This window comes from Cololabis saira, chromosome 17 (genome assembly GCF_033807715.1).
Source record: "Cololabis saira isolate AMF1-May2022 chromosome 17, fColSai1.1, whole genome shotgun sequence".
NCBI classification, from domain to species: domain Eukaryota; kingdom Metazoa; phylum Chordata; class Actinopteri; order Beloniformes; family Belonidae; genus Cololabis; species Cololabis saira.
In genome coordinates, this window is record NC_084603.1 from 2,232,665 (window position 1) to 2,253,251 (window position 20,587).

The 20,587-nt window shown below is 46.6% G+C and overlaps 1 protein-coding gene across 1 annotated transcript in view; it reads right to left on the reverse strand.

Moving 5' to 3' along the window:
* Positions 1 to 20,587, reverse strand: part of LOC133463279 (spectrin beta chain, non-erythrocytic 1-like) — a 123,271-nt gene that overhangs the window by 74,513 nt on the left and 28,171 nt on the right. Inside the window, 1 exon segment of the mRNA XM_061744734.1 lies at positions 18,584 to 18,868. Within this exon segment, the coding sequence (XP_061600718.1) occupies positions 18,584 to 18,731 (148 nt within the window). The 5' untranslated portion in view covers positions 18,732 to 18,868.

A 20,587-nucleotide genomic window follows, 5' to 3' on the forward strand; every position in this document is an offset into this window, starting at 1 on the left:
ACTAACCCTCCCTAACCCTCACTAACCCTCCCTAACCCTCCCTAACCCTCACTAACCCTCCCTAACCCTCTCTAACCCTAACCCTCACTAACCCTCCCTAACCCTAACCCTAACCCTCTCTAACCCTCCCTAACCCTCTCTAACCCTCCCTAACCCTCCCTAACCCTCACTAACCCTCCCTAACCCTCTCTAACCCTAACCCTCCCTAACCCACCCTAACCCTAACCCTAACCCTCCCTAACCCTAACCCTAACCCTCCCTCACCCTAACCCTAACCCTCCCTAACCCTAACCCTAACCCTCCCTAACCCTAACCCTCACTAACTCTCACTAACCCTCCCTAACCCTCACTAACCCTAACCCTCCCTAACCCTCACCAACCCTCGTTAACCCTCCCTAACCTTCACTAACCCTCCCTAACCCTCCCTAACCCTCTCTAACCCTAACTCTCCCTAACCCTAACCCTAACCCTCACTAACCCTCCCTAACCCTAACCCTAACCCTCACTAACCCTCCCTAACCCTAACCCTAACCCTCACTAACCCTCCCTAACCCTAACACTAACCCTCACTAACCCTCACTAAACCTTAACCAGGACGACAGTCGTGTCAGTCGCTTCATGAGGGACATTTGGAGTTATAGTTTTGTTTCACTCACTAGAGTTTCTATCGCTAAAGCTTTCACAAAGCTTAATAATTCATAATTCATTTTTATTTTAAGATTTATTCATTTTTCCACAGGAAAACTAAGGTTTATAGTTTACAACTTGTATCAACTTTTAGAGAGTGAAATATCTGCTGTTGTGTGCATTAGTGCACATGTTGTACACATTTATTACCACAAGAAAGCTGAAGCCAATAAACTACACTTACTCTTTGTAAACTGAGTCTTAGTCACGGGGGGCAGTAGCTCAGGTGGCAGAGCGGGTCGTCCAATGATCGGAAGGTCGGAGGTTCGAATCCCGCTCTGTCCCAGTTTGCTGTCGTAGTGTCCTTGGGCAAGACACCTTACCCACCTTGCCCCGTGTGAATGTGTATGAATGTTGGTGGTGGTCGGAGGGGCCGTTAGGCGCGATATGGCAGCCACGCTTCCGTCAGTCTGCCCCAGGGCAGCTGTGGCTACAATGTAGTTTACCACCACTGGTGAGAATGTGTATGAATGAATAATGATCTCTGTAAAGCGCTCTGGGTGCCTTGAAGGGCGCTATATAAATCCAAGTCATTATTATTATTATTAGTCGTCTCTAAGAGTCTCTAGAGGGAAATATTGCACATCAGCCTGTAATAAAACAGTCAATTCATGATACTTTCTCATCTAATTTTATACCCAATAATAGAATGTCAGTGTTGAACATGAGACAACAATATTGAAGAATTTATGGATTTCACACTGTGTTTGGTGATCGGCCCTCAAAATCCTGATCGATGCATCTCTAATGGATGGATGGAGGGATGGATGGAGAGATGGGTGTATGGATGGATGATGGATGGATATATAGATAGAGGGATGGAAGGATGAGGGTGGGGGAGGGACAGACGCATCACGGAGCCTCATGAATCATTGATGAGCTGCTTATCGTCTCTTTTGAGGAACAAAAAGAATAAAAAGGAACGCAGGATGACAAAAGAGTTTGAATGTTTTCAAGCTTTTCAGAGCATGTTGGACACGCCCCCCCATTGTTAGCCCCGCCCCCACCACGCGGAGCTCCCAGGGTCCCAAACAACGAGGGGGAGGGGCTCTGGGAACAGAGAAGCATGACGGGCGTGTTTGCTCATGTAGCTCCGCCCCCTTTGAATTAAAAACAAAGATTCAGAGGTTTAGTTAGTTTCAGCAGCTTTTAGTCCTCAGCATCGTTCAGCAGCTGATCTGATGCAGATCTGATGACACCTTGATCTCCGTGATTGATTCTGTTCACTCGTCAATGCTGCTGATGGGGCGGCGGTACGGGGGGGGCAAAGCTGCTATAACTGCATTAATCAACCTCTTCTTCTCCCACATCTGCAGCATCTCTGTCAGGAAGTGAAGCGCCTGAGTCCCACATGGCTGAAACACATGATCTGCAGCCCTCGCCCTGGCCACGCCCCCATTCCCTGGCCACGCCCCCCACGCAACGGCGCCAGAGTCGTAACTCAGATCTGATCATCTGTTCCCGGGAACATCAGGAAATACTTGCATTGGGATTCGCTGACAAGACGAAAGAAAAACCGAACAACTTCCGGAGTCGTCGGTACCGAACCTCCGCTAGCAGAAGAAGAACTAGACAACCGCGCTTATTTCGGTCTTAAGCATCGGTCTTAACAAAAAATGAAAAAAGTTAAATAAAAATTGCTTTTGCCGAAAAGGTGCAGCTGAAGCCGTAGTTTATACCCTTTTTATCTTGTGATCAGTTTAAATCTGAAACATTCGCATTAATCCGTGAAAACAAACAATGCATAAAGAAGATAAAAAAGACAAATTATAAAATTGACGTTTCACATTCTAGAATGTTTTTGATATTTCTTGAACTTGTAGATAGAACTGCACATTTTTAGGTCGTTGTCACAACTATTCCATATTTCTCTTGCCTTAATTGATGTACACACCGCCCCACCAACGCCCCGTTAGCACTACCTAGCTATTCTAGCCCGGTTTAGCTCGTGCTACTGCGGAACCGACCACAAAAAGTTCTGTGTTTTTTCGGATTGTTTGACGGGACACGTTTTCTTGGTTTTGATCAGATAGAAGCAGCAAATACAGAATCAATAAACCTCTCTGAGATGAACCAGAGCCCCCCCGCCGCCGCCCGCTAACCCTCAGGCTACTTTTAGATGCCCCTGAAGGTTTTTCCGAGCAGCGCCGAGTCCATCGAGCTCAGCAAACGGCCTTCGGCTAAATTCAGCGTTTCTCCTTGAAGGACGTTTCTCCGCTAAAAGCTCGTATTGACCCGAACACACACTCCGGGGCCTCGGGGAGCCCCCACGGGAGGCCCCGCTATCTGCTCTGAAGGCTACCGGCTGAGAGCAGCAGCATCGGGTCGCTGCACAAACCTGGCTGAAGGGAAACCAGGACATTATTTAACCGGCTAGCGTTAATGATCGCTAAAGGAACAACGTTAAACATTCACTGACCTCCACGGAGACGCTGAAGCCGCTAGCCCGCTAGCCAGAGGTCAGAGTTGGGACGGCTCAGTTTCCACAAGTTAACCAGTGTAGCCCCACTTAGCTCACGCTAACATATGATGCTAACTACCGGACCTTTGAGTAGCTAGCGCTCGGGTCCACGGGGCGCCATTAGTGACCCGCTTAGCCATGATGCTAATCAGCATGACTTTACATCCATTTTAGTCGAATCAAGGTTTAGTATTTTCTCTAGCACCTTTGAAAGGAATGGAAGGTTTGATATGGGCCTGTAATTAGTCGTCTGGATGTAGTTTGTGTTTTTTGAGAAGTGGCCTGATGACAGAAGTTTTGAGGGAAGGTGGGACGACGCCAGCTTGAAGGGAAAGGTTTATCACCTGGGTAATGAGGGGGCTGATGACCGCAAGATTGGATTTTACCAGGTCTGTGGGGAGAGGGTCTGGTATGACGCTAACTAGCATTACTTTACATCCATTCTAGTCGGATCAATACTTATTTGAGGTTGTATGCTACTTTGGCTTTGCTTAGCTGACGTTGAGCTAATATGTCAGTTAGCATCAGTGTTTAGCTCGAGCTCAGCTATGATGCTAACAAGAACAACATTAGCAAGGCTAAGCTAAAGTAACGTGGAACCTCAAATAAGTATTGATTCGACCAAAATGGATGTAAAGTCACAAAACTAAAGTAAAATTTAAAAAAAAGTAAATACCAACAAGATTAAAGGATAAGACGCAACAGAGAGAATTATGGAATTATGCAGGTAATAATTACTGATCTTTTTGTCCTTGTTTTAATCGGGACTATTTATTATTTATTTTTCCTTTTCTCTTTTCTTACTGGTTCTTTGTTGTTACATTTTTCTTTTTGTGTTTTGTGTTTGCTTCTTTTTTGGGTGGAAATGCTAGAAAGCATTTGTTATAGAAAGTGTAAATAATAATAATGTGAAGGTTAAAGGCATTTATAAGCTCAGAGCTTCAGCCTATTCCTTTTCGATCTAAATGATTACAAGACATGTTATGAATGAGTGTACCATACTGAGCACATGATCGAAATAAATAAATAAATATAAAAATATAATATAATATAAAAGTCATGCTAATTAGCATCACGGCTAGGTTGATCGCTAATGGTGCCCTGTGGACCCAAGCGCTAGCTACATGAGGGTCCTGGAGATGGTTTGATTGAATCTGTCGTCGTTTCAGACGTTTCCACTAAAAAAGTGTTGCTGGAGGACTGGAGGACCCCCGATGGTCCAGCCCCCCCGTGAACCAGGACCCCCAGATGGTGCAGGACCCCCAGGAGGTCTATCAAAACTTTCAGTTGTCATGAACACGGTAAGTTTTGGGGGCGTGGCCCGCCGGCCAAGGAGACCTCCAGAACTGGTCTGGTGGACTCGTGGCCCGGGTCAAGACCAGATCTGGTCCAGGTCAAGACCAGATCTGGTCCAGGTCTGGGCCTAACGTTATCCAGGGTTCCTAAAACCCAAATGCCGAGTCCAATTCTGCAGAGAAACTATTTTTATGGCCAAAGTTTTTACGGCTAACGTCTCCCGACGGAAATAAAACATGTCAATGATTAGCTGCACGTTCCCTCCCTGGGCGTGGGGGGTTGAGTCCCGGATTCCCCCCACGCCCTCGAGCAAGGCAGCTGACAGCTCTCATTAGAGCTGCTGTGTGAACACGAGGGCGTCCCCCCTGGAGGACTCGGCGTCTCCCCTGGAGGACTCGGCGTCCCCCCTGGAGGACTGGGCGTCCCCCCTGGAGGACTGGGCGTCCCCCCTGGAGGACTCGGCGTCCCCCCTGGAGGACTCGGCGTCCCCCCTGGAGGACTCGGCGTCCCCCCTGGAGGGCTCAGAGGACTCGGCGTCCCCCCTGGCGGACTCCCGGAGCCACCGCGGTTCCTACCTTGCAGCTGCTTGAATCGTCCCTCCAGCTGGTTGTAGTTGAAAGCCGCCTGGCCCGTGAACCCGGGTCCGGGTCCCGGGATCCCCAGGTCTCCCAGGTCCCCCAGGTCCCCCAGGGACGGGGACGAGGACCGATTGGGACCGGCATAGTCCAGGTTGGGGGACAGGGAGAGACCGGCGGAGGCGGTCTGAGTCTGAAACTCCATGGTCCAGGTCTAGGGGGGTCCAGTGGCGAAACAAGGGGGGCGACTCAGGTCCACCGAGTCATGGAAGGAGGGACTCCACTAGGGACGATCCGGGTCCTGGACCAGGACCAGGACCAGGACCGGGTCCAAGTCCAAGTCCAGAGGATGAAGAGAAGCAGTAAAAACAACCTGAAGGAAGTCCAGGCGGTCGAGAGAACCTGATAAAGTGCAGAGTCTCTCTTTCAATCTATCTATCTATCTATCTATCTATCTATCTATCTATCTATCTATCTATCTATCTATCTATCTATCTATCTATCTATCTATCTATCTATCTATCTATCTATCTATCTATCTATCTATCTATCTATCTATCTATCTATCTATCTATCTATCTATCTCTCTCTAGGAAGGCAATCTTTGGCTCAGCGTTACATCCATCTCTCCGTTCGGGGGTTTCAGGTCTTCCTTGGGGTCCAGGTCTTCCTTGGGGGTTCAGGTCTTCCTCCAGGGGGGGCAGAGGTAGAACTGGTCCAGGGGGTCCAGCAGACAGAGAGAGAGAGCGAGGGAGCGGCGTACTCGTCCTCTCCTCCCGGAGACTGAAACACCTTTCAGACTTTCAGACGGAGGAGTCCCAGATGACGGAGGGGGGGAGGGGCCGCACACGCCGCTCCGCCCCAGCGGCCAATCAGAGGGCTCGGTGATGTCACGGCTCATTTGAATAAGGGGCGGGGCTAGGGGCCAAGGGGGCGGGGCCAGGAAAGAGGAGACGGAGGAGTTTCTGTTTCTGGAGTGAAAAAGGAAAAGTGTTGGGAGAGAAAGAAAAACATGGACTCTGCTTCCTGTCGGCTCAGACTCCACGCCTTCGGAGGACAAACGTCTGAGGAGGAACGTTGAAGTTAAAGAACAAAACTTTAAAAATAAAATGAAAATAAAATAAACAAAAAAGGTAAAACTGAGAAATAAAAATCCTCAAAAGAAAAGAAGAACTCGAGGAACGCAGGAATACAGGAGGAATCTGGACTGGAAACTGTACCCGGTTACCACGGCAACACTCTGTTTGTGAAGAGGGGGTTCTGGGGACTCGCTGGACTTGGTGGATCCACTGGTCCAGGACCAAAACCGGGACCAAGACCAGGACTGGGACTGGGATCAGGACCAGGACCAGGACCAGGACCGGGACCAGGAACCAGGACCAGGAACCAGGACCGGGGTCTGGACCGAGTCCAGATTCCTTGAAATGAAGTTGAAACTGACATTGAAACCTAATATAGTTCCACCTGCCCGGAACCCGTGTTCACCTGCACGCCAAGGTGAAGGTAAAGGGGCGGAGCCTCCTCGCAGGGGGCGGAGCCTCACGCTTGACTGACAGATGACGACAAATTCATGTCTGAATCTGCACAACGTCAGGGTACCAGGACCGTTGGTCCATTCAGACGCTGCAGCTGCAGGGTGGCGTGTGTGTATAGGTGTGTGTGTGTGTGTGTGTGTGTGTGTGTGTGTGTGTGTGTGTGTGTGTGTGTGTGTGTGTGTGTGTGTGTGTGTGTGTGTGTGTGTATAAGTGTGTGTGTGTACGTGTGCACGTGTGTGTGCAGGATCTCCTGGCTCTCTCCCAGACGTCCAAACATCCTGAGAAATTCTAATATTAGATCTTTGTGGAAGATTTTCTTCCTGTCTGAGGCTGAACAGCACTTCCTGTTTCATACACTCCATCACACACAAACACACACACACACACACACACACACACACACACACTCCATCTACACACACACTCTCTCACACATATATATACACACACATACATTAGATACACACTCAAATCTACACACACACACACACACACATACATTAGATACACACTCAAATCTACACACGCACACACACACACACACACACACACACACACTTCACTTCCTGCGTGTCTGAGCCCAGAAAACACATGATGAAGCTAAAGGTCAAAGGTCACGGCGCTGCAACAATAGACGGAACAAACCATTAATGTGACCTGAAACAACACAGGGGTGTGGGGGGGCGAGGGCAGTGTGGCGGGGGCTTGGGGGGGGGCCTGGGGGGGGCAGGGGGTTACACACCTCTGCTGCCATAAACCCATAACGTCTGCATGGTTGGGGGCGTGGCTTCATGAGTGACAGCTGTCAGTTATGACCTCAGGTGGGCGTGGCCGGGGGGTCGGGGGGGTGGGGGGTCATTGGGGGGACGACGACACCAACCAGCACTAGAACCCGGGCCCTCTCCAGGACTCTCGTCTTCATCTGTAAGTGACTCAGAGACTCCAGACTCCTCCATTATTGATCCATATTGATCCTCCAGGAGTTACTGAGACCGACCAGTGATGACATCACAGCAGGGGGAGGGGCTTCAGAGCTGCTCCACTAGTCCTGGTTTCAGTTCTACTAGTCCTGCGCTGCGTCCAAAATACCCTACTAAACAGTATTTACTCAAAAAGTTCTGCAGACTTTTGAGTAAATATCAGTAGTATTTATGCATTAATTGGGACGTACTACTCAGAGCCACACGGCACTTCCTGCCGTTGGGAGGGGGAGTTGTTACCATGGTAACAACTCCGTCACAGCAGCAGTAGCAGCTGTTACCATGGTAACAGGAGTTGTTACCATGGTAACAGGAGTTGTTACCATGGTAACAGCGGCAGTAGCAGCACCGCTTCGCTCTTTCCCATTTATCCTGGCCGAAACAAGATGGCATTTCTCCTTCTAGCTTGTTTTGCAAATACATCTACGCACACAATAATGTGATAAATGATGAATCATCTGGTTAAAATCTCATGGAAACCAAAGTGAAATCACAGCTGATTCCTCACATTTGAATTGTAGTGTGATGTTGCTGCTGCAGCTTAGCTTGCTACCGCTAACGTTATCCTCCATTGTTGTTGGTTGCTAAGTATCTGCGCAGCACTTAGCAACCAAACACCGCTGCATTGCATTGTGGGAAGTTTCTGCTTAGCTAGTGTCCATCAATCCATACTAATAAATCTCTCCAGAATGAGTATGGATAGTACATACTATTGAGTACGTACTAATGTTTCGGACGCACTAAAAAATCTCACATACTGTTTTTGCTGCTCATTAGGAGGAAGGAGGGGATTTCGGACGCAGCTTAGGTCTCAGTGGTTCAGATGAAATATCCGGGTTCCGGTCCGGACCAGGGGGCTCATTTATAAAAGAGTGTGTAGGATTCATACTAAAAGTGTACGTGCGTCCAAAAGCCGAAAAAATGGCAGGCGCAAAAAAAAATCCTGATTTATAAAACCGTGTGCATGCAATGTTCGCTTTATAAATCACAGTCCAGCTGGAAGGTTGCGCAGGTGAATTCGCCTCATGCCCCGCCCTGTACACGCCCCATTTCTACCATGAATGGTGAATGCAAACTACATGGCGACTGTATTTGCATATAAATGAACCTGCCGATCAACTGTGTTTTACACTCAAAAATCATGGCAGGGAAGACCAGAAAGCGAAATTTCACAGAGACTGAGATGGAGATGTTGTGGATGAGGTGGAGGCAGGAAAACCACATTATTTGATGATCACAGTAATGGCATCACTAACAAAAATAAAGCGAGTGAGTGGCCTGTCAGAATCTGATTTGTGGCCGCGGGAGTTCGCACAGCAGCCTGTTGAGCGATAGCGCTGAAACGTCAGATTTTCAGATTATGAAGCTCAAGAATGAGATCAAATCATATCTAGGTAGAGACAACCTTTCATTAACTGTATTTGATATTAACTGATATGTGATGACATTAAAAGTATGACATGAATCTGGTTTCATTTCACCACCTCACCATCTGCGTTGCCAGTTCCCCATGTCTTCAAAATGTTTGTGCGCGAGGGTCAGGGTTGACGAAAAGATACGCACATTTTTCAGTTAGTTTTTTCTTTTTAAATACCAACCTTTGCGTAGAAGGTGGCTTGCGCATCTTTCAAGCCCTGTTTTGTGGCAAGCAAGCTTTATAGATGAGGCCCCAGTTCTGCAGGGTTTACTTCTGTGTTTATCTTCATATTTTTAGAGTCGGGTTGTATTTTAATCCTGATCAGAATCTGGAGTCTGTGTTTGGGAGAGGAAGTTCCCCCGCTGAGTCAGGCTCCCCAGCAGAACCATCCGGACCGGTCCAGACTGGATCCAGCCCCCCTGCCCCCCCACCGATCCCCCCCTGCAGGGGTCGGAGGTCGCGCTCGGCAAACACACTCCAGATGGACCCGAGGTTTCTGCAGCTCCGCTAGAGCGTCGTCACGCCGTCATCTGCCGTCCTCGTGGCCCGGGCCCCGGGGCGGTCCCCCCCCTTGACCCAACTAACCCCCCCACGATCCGGACCGACTAACCCGGCCCGGTACTGGCGGTGCGTTCAGGGCTCACGCCTGCGTGGGGAATCTCACCCCGACCCGTCACCTCGTCCTGCTGACACACACAGACATTCCTGTGAGGTCAGAGCTCCGCGGGGGGGCGGGGGGGTCGGGCGGGTTGATGGGTCGGGGGGGGCGGGACCAGAACCGTCCCGACCCGGATGGGTCCGAACCGCCGCTAACAAACACTTTACTTTCACTTTCTCTATAAAAACACAAACTCACTAATAAAAACAGCCACACCAACATTCCCAGCATTCCTGCATCTGGCCGTCCAAACAGGAAGTGACACACACACACGCACACACACACGCACACGCACACGCACTCGCACACACGCACACGCACACGCACACACACACACACACACACACACACACACACACACACACACACACACATAAATGAACACACACACACACACACACAGCTCCTGGTTTTAATTATCACCCAGGTCCTGATCCGGACCCCCAGGTCTGGATCTGGACCCGGTGCAGGTTCTGTTTCTGGGAGGTAAACGGAACCTCCAACATCCCGGTTCCTCTCGGCCACCAGGCCTTCAATGTAAGGGAGCTGCCTGCGTTTCCATGGCGACCGGTGGTTTTGTGTTCCTCAGGATATCACATGGAGGCGGCTGGCATCCACTCTGCCTGCAACTTTTACATCTATTGAGTCGCTGAGCTCTTTTAAAGCCAACTAAAAAACTAAAAACAGGCTTTTATGTAAACCTCATTGTTTTGAGTTATTTTATGGGTTTTTTTTCTATCATGTATTCTATGTATTTTATTGCTCTAAACGGTTTTTATTCTCTAAAGCACTTTGTGACAATTGTCTGTGAAAAGCGCTATATAAATAAACTTTACTTACTTAGTGCCGTTAGCAGTTAGCTATTTTAGCTTATACCGGCCGATGATGCTAACTAGTATTAACTAATATTACCTGAGCTCTGTAGCTCCTCCCACGAGGATCTGCAGACTAGTCCCGACCAAAACCCAGACCTGGTATCTTATTTTATTTTGGTTTTGCTATGACACTGATACTACATGTAATGTATATAATCAGAAATGCCTCACAATCTAAAGTTCAACGTTCTTCTGCTGTGTTTTCGTTGCTGATTTCCTGTTTCCTGAGCGAGTTTTATGTCGAACGGACGATCCTGCTAGGAGGAGTTCGTTAAAGTACAACACGTGAAAATGGCATAAATTGCGCCAAAATTACATGATTAATTCAAAATGGCCGACTTCCTGTTGGGTTTCGGCCACGGCACCAAGAGACTTTTCTTTAAGTTGTGACATGATACAGGTGTGTACCGATTTTCGTGCATGTACGTCAAACCGTATTGTGGGGCTTGAGGAACAAAGTTTTCAAGGGGGCGCTGTTGAGCCGTTAGGCCACGCCCCTTTTTGACATTATTAGAATACGTAATTTTTCGCCACATGGGACGTGTGTGCCAAGTTTCACAAGTTTTTGAGTAAGTTATGCAGCTCAAAAACGCAATTGTTTTCGGATAAAAGAATAATAATGATTGTTGCGATTTCAATAGGGCTTGGCACAAGCCTTGCTGGTGCTTGGGCCCTAAAAATATTCCTTTCAAGTCCGAAGCCGGCTGGAACCAGCTGCCTCCCATCATGCACTTCAGCAGACACGCCAACATATTCCTGATGACTCGCTGATCCCGCCTCTAATCAGACTGTAATAACACGTCTTCCAGTGCGTATCTGATGTTGGCGGCGGTCGTGCAGCAACGCCGTCACGGCGGTGGTGAAATCAATCCAGCTGTTTACGAAACCTCAACAAGTTACGCCGGTTCAGCGATCTGAAGGGGCTGTTCAGGACTCTTCATGTTCTGTGTTGCAGGAATCACGTTGTTCTTCCCAAGTTCACTCGACGTAAACATCCCATAAACCATCCCCTCAAGGACCCCGACGCCCCGACACGAACCCAGCAGCAGCAAAGGAAAAGGTCTGACCTCGTCTAAACTCCCCTCAGCTCGGAGAATAATCCCTTTATGGAACTACAAAGCACTAAAAAAAAACGTTCTTTACAATCGTTATCAGATCAGATCAGATCAGCCTATAAAACCAGATCTGATAATCAGCAGACGGGAACTCGTCGCTCCCCTCAGGTAGATCTGATTACAGCCAAAGTCCCCGAGTGGATGAGGATGTCGTTACGGAGTGTTTCAAAAATAGCACCACATAAATACCTCCCACTAAATTATGGAGTTTTGTTTTCTCAAATCAAGAGAAAACCCCCCGAAAAAGCCGGAAAATGCTGCAACATTTGGCCCTACGGCATCTTTCTGATGATTCTGTTGTCCCGGAGGATTGTGGGTGTTAGGATTTTATGAAATTGTTTAAGAGTTTGAAGGGTTTTTCTATAAGATTCTATACTAGTGGTTTTTCTGTATTTGCAGGGTCAAATCCTCTTTCATGACTAGGCCGTTTTCTCTAGTTGCAGGTTCAACTCCTGTTTTATGACTAGGCTGTTTTTTTTAGTTGCAGGGTCAACTCCTGTTTCATGACTAGGCTGTTTTCTCTAGTTGCAGGGTCAACTCCTGTTTTATGACTAGGCCGTTTTCTCTAGTTCATCTAGGTCAACTCCTGTTTCATGACTAGGCTGTTTTTTTTAGTTGCAGGGTCAACTCCTGTTTCATGACTAGGCCGTTTTCTCTAGTTGCAGGGTCAACTCCTCTTTTATGACTAGGCCGTTTTCTTTAGTTGCAGGGTCAACTCCTGTTTCATGACTAGGCTGTTTTCTCTCGTTGCAGGGTCAACTCCTGTTTCATGACTAGGCTGTTTTCTCTAGTTGCAGGGTCAACTCCTCTTTTATGACTAGGCCGTTTTCTTTAGTTGCAGGGTCAACTCCTGTTTCATGACTAGACCGTTTTCATTAGTTGCAGGGTCAACTCCTGTTTCATGACTAGACCCTTTTCTCTAGTTGCAGGGTCAACTCCTGTTTTATGACTAGGCTGTTTTCTCTAGTTGCAGGGTCAACTCCTGTTTTATGACTAGGCTGTTTTCTCTAGTTGCAGGGTCAACTCCTGTTTTATGACTAGGCTGTTTTCTCTAGTTGAAGGGTCAACTCCTGTTTTATGACTAGGCTGTTTCCTCTAGTTACAGGGTCAACTCCTGTTTCATGACTAGGCTGTTTTCTCTAGTTCCAGGGTCAACTCCTGTTTTATGACTAGGTTGTTTTCTCTAGTTGCAGGATCAACTCCTGTTTTATGACTAGGCTGTTTTCTCTAGTTGAAGGGTCAACTCCTGTTTTATGACTAGGCTGTTTCCTCTAGTTACAGGGTCAACTCCTGTTTCATGACTAGGCTGTTTTCTCTAGTTCCAGGGTCAACTCCTGTTTTATGACTAGGCTGTTTTCTCTAGTTGCAGGGTCAACTCCTGTTTCATGACTAGGCTGTTTTCTCTAGTTCCAGGGTCAACTCCTGTTTCATGACTAGGCTGTTTTCTCTAGTTGCAGGGTCAACTCCTGTTTTATGACTAGGCCGTTTTCTCTAGTTGCAGGGTCAACTCCTGTTTCATGACTAGACCGTTTTCTCTAGTTACAGGGTCAACTCCTGTTTTATGACTAGGCCATTTTCTCTAGTTGAAGGGTCAACTCCTGTATCATGAGTAGGCCGTTTTCTCTAGTTTCAGGGTCAACTCCTGTTTTATGACTAGGCTATTTCCTCTAGTTTCAGGGTAAACTCCTGTTTCATGACTAGGCTGTTTTCTCTAGTTGCAGGGTCAACTCCTGTTTCATGACTAGGCCGTTTTCTCTAGTTGCAGGGTCAACTCCTGTTTCATGACTAGGCCGTTTTCTCTAGTTGGAGGGTCAACTCCTGTTTCATGACTAGGCTGTTTTCTCTAGTTGCAGGGTCAACTCCTGTTTTATGACTAGGCTGTTTTTTTTAGTTGCAGGGTCAACTCCTGTTTCATGACTAGGCTGTTTTCTCTAGTTGCAGGGTCAACTCCTGTTTCATGACTAGGCCGTTTTCTCTAGTTGCAGGGTCAACTCCTGTTTCATGACTAGGCCGTTTTCTCTAGTTGCAGGGTCAACTCCTCTTTTATGACTAGGCCGTTTTCTTTAGTTGCAGGGTCAACTCTTGTTTTATGACTAGGCTGTTTCCTCTAGTTGCAGGGTCAACTCCTGTTTCATGACTAGGCTGTTTTCTCTAGTTGCAGGGTCAACTCCTGTTTTATGACTAGGCCGTTTTCTCTAGTTGCAGGGTCAACTCTTATTTTATGACTAAGTTCTTAAAATAGTTCAGATATTTACTCTTTGTTAAGTGAAGACAATGAAGAGAAACAGATGTTCTAACACTGATGGGTCTCATCCGTTATCTGGGTTGACATCTTAAGTAGGAAACAATAAACAGGAACGCTGAAGGTTTGATATGTTTGGCAGATGGGGTTTACGTAAAAAGAACACCTCCCTTTTTAGTATAAATATGACTGGATCCATGACCACGGTGTGCATTTCTCTCCTACCTTCGTGGTTTGAAGAGTTTTAACTCCAGCTGGAAAACATTGTGCATGATATAATAAAAGCTTGTATTAACATTTGATTCTAATCACTGGTTTTCTTAAGGTGCACCAGACAAACGAACACAAGGATATTTCATTTGTGATTCTCAGGAGACACAATCATCCCTCAGTCAGTAAATATAGTTATTTAACAACAACAACCGGGTATCTGGTGGGTAGTTTGGCCGCGGTGTTCCACAGGGCTCAGTACTCGAGCTACTCGTGTTAGAAACCCCCGTCAGGTACTGGTGTCGGGCAGAACGGCGTAAACGGTTGTAAAACCCTCTCAAGAGGTCCGACTCAGACCCGATACGAGTCACTGATCACGTTAAAGTCCATCACAGCACAATTGACCCTTTAAATATCCTTCTCCGTTAATACATCCGGTTTATCCAGTTGAACAAAACAGCCGTCTCTCTCGTTCACATCGATGGAAAAACTTTTTTTTTGCCTTGTATCTAAATTTAAATCACTGGATTATTTTATAAAACTTTGTATTAGTAAAATGAACACTTGTAATGTCATAAGGGTGCAGCATATTTTTATCCCCAAACTGGCAGAAATCCGATCCGTACTTCCAAAACAAAGTCAGCTCGGCAGCAGCTAGAACCCATAGCTATAACCGCAAAAGCTTTTATTTATTTATCTTAAAATAGTTAAGCAGTTTACTCGGGGCATTTGTAAAAGAGAGAACCACAGGAATACATTTCATCCCAAAACCAACGGTAAATTATGAAAAATGTCTGCTTTGGATAAAGCTACGTGGACGGCCGAACCTTCCACCGTGCTATCAGCTGAACTAATCAAAATATCTAGATTTTGCCAAAAACCTCAGTTTTTTTAAACTCACTCCACGGTACCTGAAGTGTTCCTTTTTATTTATATCTAGTTGCTGTTGATTTTCTTTGGTCCAATAATGAGAAATAAAGTGATGTAAAACACAGTTTTTACAACGGAAGTGGACGGAGAGAAGACAGTTTTGTCCAACTTGTCCGACCGTAGCTATATTTGTATTTACTATAGCAGCATAGGCTAGTTCAGTTGCTAGCATGGTTGTCTGTACAGTCTCAATGCTATTAAAGCACTTTAAACTTTAAATCAAAGCATTTTGTATTTTCATATAAAATAAATACATTTCAATGCAGTTTGGAAGTTTTGGGGACGTCCCTTTTTTTGGCGCCTGCGCTGCTGAAATCGGGGCGTCGCTTATTTCTATTTCTGAAAGGTGGCAGCCCTACTGACGGGTCCAGACCTGGACCTGGATCCCGTTGGGGGGGCTCTGTAGAACTGAAGAGCCTTGGTGAACTGAAGTAACGCTGTGAAGGAGAAACTGGGCCAACATTCCTGCAGAACCATGTGAAGAGACTCGTGAAGTCATACAGGAAACCAGGACCTGGGGCGGCGGAGCTGGGGGCGGAGCTACGACCAGGCCCCGCCCCCTGATCCACCCAGGCCCCGCCCCCTGATCCACCCAGGCCCCGCCCTTGATCCCAGCTGCTCTGCTATAATGACGACACTGTTCCCGGGTCATGTGCTGCTCATCTGAGGTCGGCTGACCTCCATTCACAACCTCGGCTGAACTTTTCACTCCGCGTGGTTCTGGTTCTGGGTCTAGATCCGTAAACGTGGTTCACAGGGTTCCTACACATTTTTCAAGGTGAAATTCAAGGACTTTTCAAGAACTTTCAAGGATCATTTTCAAAATCTTCAAACACCTTATCACTGGGGTAAAATATCTAGAGGAATATATATATTCATAATAATTTTTTACGCTTATTATCACAATTATGTACATTGTATCGTGCTGTAAACATCTAGTTATGTTTCATCTTACTGATTTTATTTCTCCTTCTAATGACTAAACTATACAGTCTGATCCCAATTTGGTGAAAGACACAGAGTTATAATTTGAAGCACTTTCAAGCACTTCAACTAAAATTCAAGCACTTTTCGGGCCTTGAAAACACAACATTGAAATTCAAGCACTTTCAAGGATTTCCAGCCCCCGTAGGAACCCTGGGTTCTGGATCTGGGTCTGGATCAGAGCGGCCCAGGAGGACTCCGGGACGGTTCTTCCTCCCAGAACAGTTGTTTTCAGGATGTCTGGTGTGAACAAGTCTCTGGAGGTCTTGGAGCATCTCTGGTGGATCTGGACCCTAGTGGTCTGTAGAGGACCTGCAGGTCTGGATCTGGACTTTAACACTCTTATTTCTCTTAGAAGCTCAACAGCAGGAAACACAAACCTTTACACACTTGGAAACACACACACACACACACACACACACACACACACACACACACACACACACACACACACATGAACCTCCTCCTGCATATTTAACTCTGAGTGAATTATTCAGTGAGGCTGAAGGAGGAAAACCAGCAGATAAAATTACTGCAACACACACACACACACACACACACACACACACACACACACACACACACACACACACACACACACACTAGAGCATGTGAGCAGCGTCCAGCACCAACTCATGATCAGCATTAACACGATGACGTGATGCTGAAAACACGTCTGAACTAACGTTGATCCCGATCACTTGAGTTTCAGTTTCTGATGATCCTGATTTTTCCTGATCCGATCACTTTTTTAGCCTCCCGATACAAATCCGATACTTTTTCCTGATCAGATACATTTTGGAAATGAATTAAGTAAAAAAAAAAAACTAAAATTGTCCCAAGTTTCTTTTATCGTCCATTCTCTCCAACATGGACATATATTTCTTTTCACTGACTGCATCGCACTACTTTTACTTCCATTGCAATGTACTGTATATATTGTTTATATCTTGTAATTATATATATTTTATACTTTTTTACTGTTTTCTACCCCTCCCCTGCATGTGTGTGTTAAGTTACTGCTGCTAAACAAGTGAATTTCCCCATTGAGGGAGAAATAAAGGATTATCTTATCTTATCTTCGCCAAAAAAAGTATCTATAAAACCGCGTGCACGCACATTTGCACGCAATGTTCGCACAGTCCAGCTGGAAGGTTGCGCAGGTGAATCCGCCTCATATCCCGCCCTCAACACGCCCATAAATGCATATGGATGAGCCTACTGAGCATGCTCAGTGGCTTCCTGCAGCCTGCTTGGTGTCAGAATGAATGAGAGGGTGTCCCACCGTGACACTGACATTTTCACGGAGACCTAGATGTTGTAGATGATGTGGAGGACAGGAAAACCACATTATTTGGTGGTCACAGTAAAAGTTAGAATAAGTATATAAATAGTATACAATAAAATAAAGCGAGTGAGTGGCAGCACGCCGTTACTGCGCTAAGCGCCGTGAGTTCCCCGGTGCAACAGGGGGACACACGTCCCCCCGTCTTTTCAAAATCATGTTTTTTTTCCCCTTACTTTTTACAGTTTAAAAACTAACGGTAGGATCAGCCTTAAATTGCAAATTATCAAGACACTGTATGAAAGCGATACGAGAACGGCCCCGCAGCCCCGCTTCACCCCCCTCCTCCTCTCCCGTCTCCCCTCAGAGCTGCTCAGGGCGGGTTTATGGTTCTGCGTTCCTTTAACGCAGAGCCTACGGCGTAGGTGCGCGTCGCGGCGTACCCTACGCCGTAGGCTCTGCGTCGTTTTAACGCGGGACCCTAATTTAGGCACCATACACCTGCACGTAAAGGTTTCACACGCGCGTAAAACTCATATATATGAAAAAAAATCTGAGTCCCTTTAGGGAAGAAATGAGGGGCTCCGTGGGGCTCCCTTAACGCAGCCCCTCATTTGTTCTGTCCTAAAGCGGTGGGTGTGAGGAGGTTCCCGGCGTGTCACCGCGGCTGCAGCTCCAGCAGCACCAGAGTCCTGACTGACAGCTTCACACACAGAGGGACACGATCAGCGCTATTTTAATTTATTTTATTATTTTATTATTTTAAGTCTGATATATGTTGTGATGTGTGATGACATTATTAAGAGTATGACATGAATCTGGCTTCATTTCACCACCTCAATCCCTGCGTCGCCAGTTCCCCGTGTCTTAAGTTAATTCTTACGGGAGGGTCCGAGTTGCCGTAAAGATAAGCAGATTTTTCGGTTAGTTTTTTCTTTTTAGATCCGAGGCTTTGCGTAGATGGCAGCTTCCGCAACTTTCAGGCGCTTTTTCTGTGCAAGCAAGCTTTATAGATGAGGCCCCTGCTGGCTAAATAAAGGCCAATGACTGAATGAATATCAAATAAAGCGATAGAATTGTTGTTTTTTTCTCTTTATCGTATAATGTTCACAAAGTGTAATGCAATTCATGACATGGGTAGTGTATTTTGAAGGATCAAATACTCAACATCCCATATTATCCAATTTACATCGTGCAAGAAATGATTGGCAATCAATCTTTGAAAATCCACTGTGCGCAAGCGCAGAACCACAAAGTAGCTTTTCTCGGCAGGCAGCAGAAATTGGCTACACGGTGCAGCCCCCCTACCCCCCCAACCCCCGACCCCCGGTACCTGCTAGCGCCTTGATGCGCGAGCGCTCGAACAGCCGGGCCGAGCTGTTCTCGTTGTCCCAGTCGTCGGCGTCCCAGCGGTTGTTGACGCCCTCGTTGAACTGCTGCTGGATCTCCATGTGCTCGTACTCCGCCGCCACCGTCGTCATGGTGACCGCCGCGGCGCCGCCGCTGCTGCCGCCGCCGGCGTCTTCAGGTCCCGCCCGGTGTCTCCGGTTCAACCGGGCCGGGTGTTCAGATCCGGTTCAGACCGGGTCAGACTGCCAGGCTGAGGAGGCTGGAGAACCTGCCGGGACAGAGAGACAAGGTTTTATTTATTTATTTCATTTCACCTTTATTTCACCAGATAAAAAGACCCATTGAGGTCAAGACCTCTTTTCCAAGGGTGACCTGGGCAAGGAAGCAGCAGCACACGTCCACACACAAATAACAGCAATCACGTAATAAACAGTAAATGAGAGTGCAAACTGTTAGCGAATAAGGTTAGCAGACGGATGTGGACGAGGACCAGAACGGGTTCTGTTCCTTGGGATCAATAATGTTATCAACCAGCGGGGTCCAATATCAATATCAATATGTCAATATCTATATTAATATGTCAATATCTATATCAATATGTCAATATCGATATGTCCAATATCAATATGTCCAATTTCAATATCAATATATCCAATATCAGTATGTTCAATATCAATACACCAATATCAACATCGATACGTCCAATATCAATACACCAATATCAATACGTCCAATATCAATATCAATACATTATATTTTATTACTTGCATATAAAGCCCAAAACGGCTTAGCTCCGCATTATTTGCAAGACCTGATAGTGCCTTATGTTCCTGGCAGAGCTCTCCGCTCCCAGAGTGCAGGTCCTCGCGCCCTGCCCCTTCTCAACCTTTCCCTGACCCTGCACCCCAACCTGGGACTTGCTGATTGGGCCGGAGCTTCGGGAGCTGCGTGCTGGCCTGCGGTCCCCACCCCTGGTCATCCCGCTGCTGCTTCCACCTGCCTGCTGTGCTGTTGCCATCCCTGACCCACCAGTCTGGCCCTCGGCAGGAGGGTCCCCCCTTACGAGCCTGGTCCTGCTCAAGGTTTCTTCCCTCCTAAAGGGGAGTTTTTCTTACCACTGTTTGGCTTAAGGTTTTTCTCCCACTAGGGGAGTTTTTACCTGCCATTGTTTATGTAATAATTGCTCGGGGGTTTATGTTCATGTTTATGTTTATGTTCATGTTCTGGATCTCTGGAAAGCGTCTAGAGACAACTTTTGTTGTATTAGACGCTATATAAATAAAATTGAATTGAATTGAATTGAATTAAAGTGGAGAACAGAGAACTACAGTTTATGCAGTTTTCATCCTGATAAAACTGTTAAAAATCCACTATTTTCTTCTATTTCAGTAAAATGCTTCTTAATTCTTCTACAGAAGTTTATTGGGAAACAGATTTTCTTATTTTCTTTCATTTATTTACTCTAAAACAGAAGAAATCCTAGAAATCACTTTCTTTTCCTCCTTGTTTTACATCCCAGCGGCTGCCGTGTGTCACATGACCGTGACTCTGCTCTGTGATTGGCTGCTGCTGTTCAGGCCCGGCTCCTCTCAGAGAGACAGCAGCTCCCTCTAGTGGCGGCGACGCGTCATTACAGTCTTAAAAAGAGTCAAAAAGGCTGAACTTTTATAAAAATCTAATAAAAGAGACAAACATCCGTCATCAGATCAGAGGACGGTTGGAACAAAACTGACAGAGAGACAAAAAATCAGGTTATTTCTGCTCATCAGCTGAGAATTTTAACATATTTTTGTTTTTCCAACCAGACAAAAATGTTTATCTTTGTAATTTCAGACCGTTAACGTGCAACAGTTTCTACATCCTCCTCTCCTTTATTCCTCTCGTTTATTAAACCATCGTCTGATCTGTTCACTGATTGGTCGACCTCATCCCTTCATCTGTGTGTGTGTGCGTGTGTGTTTATATGTGTATATATGTATGTGTATGT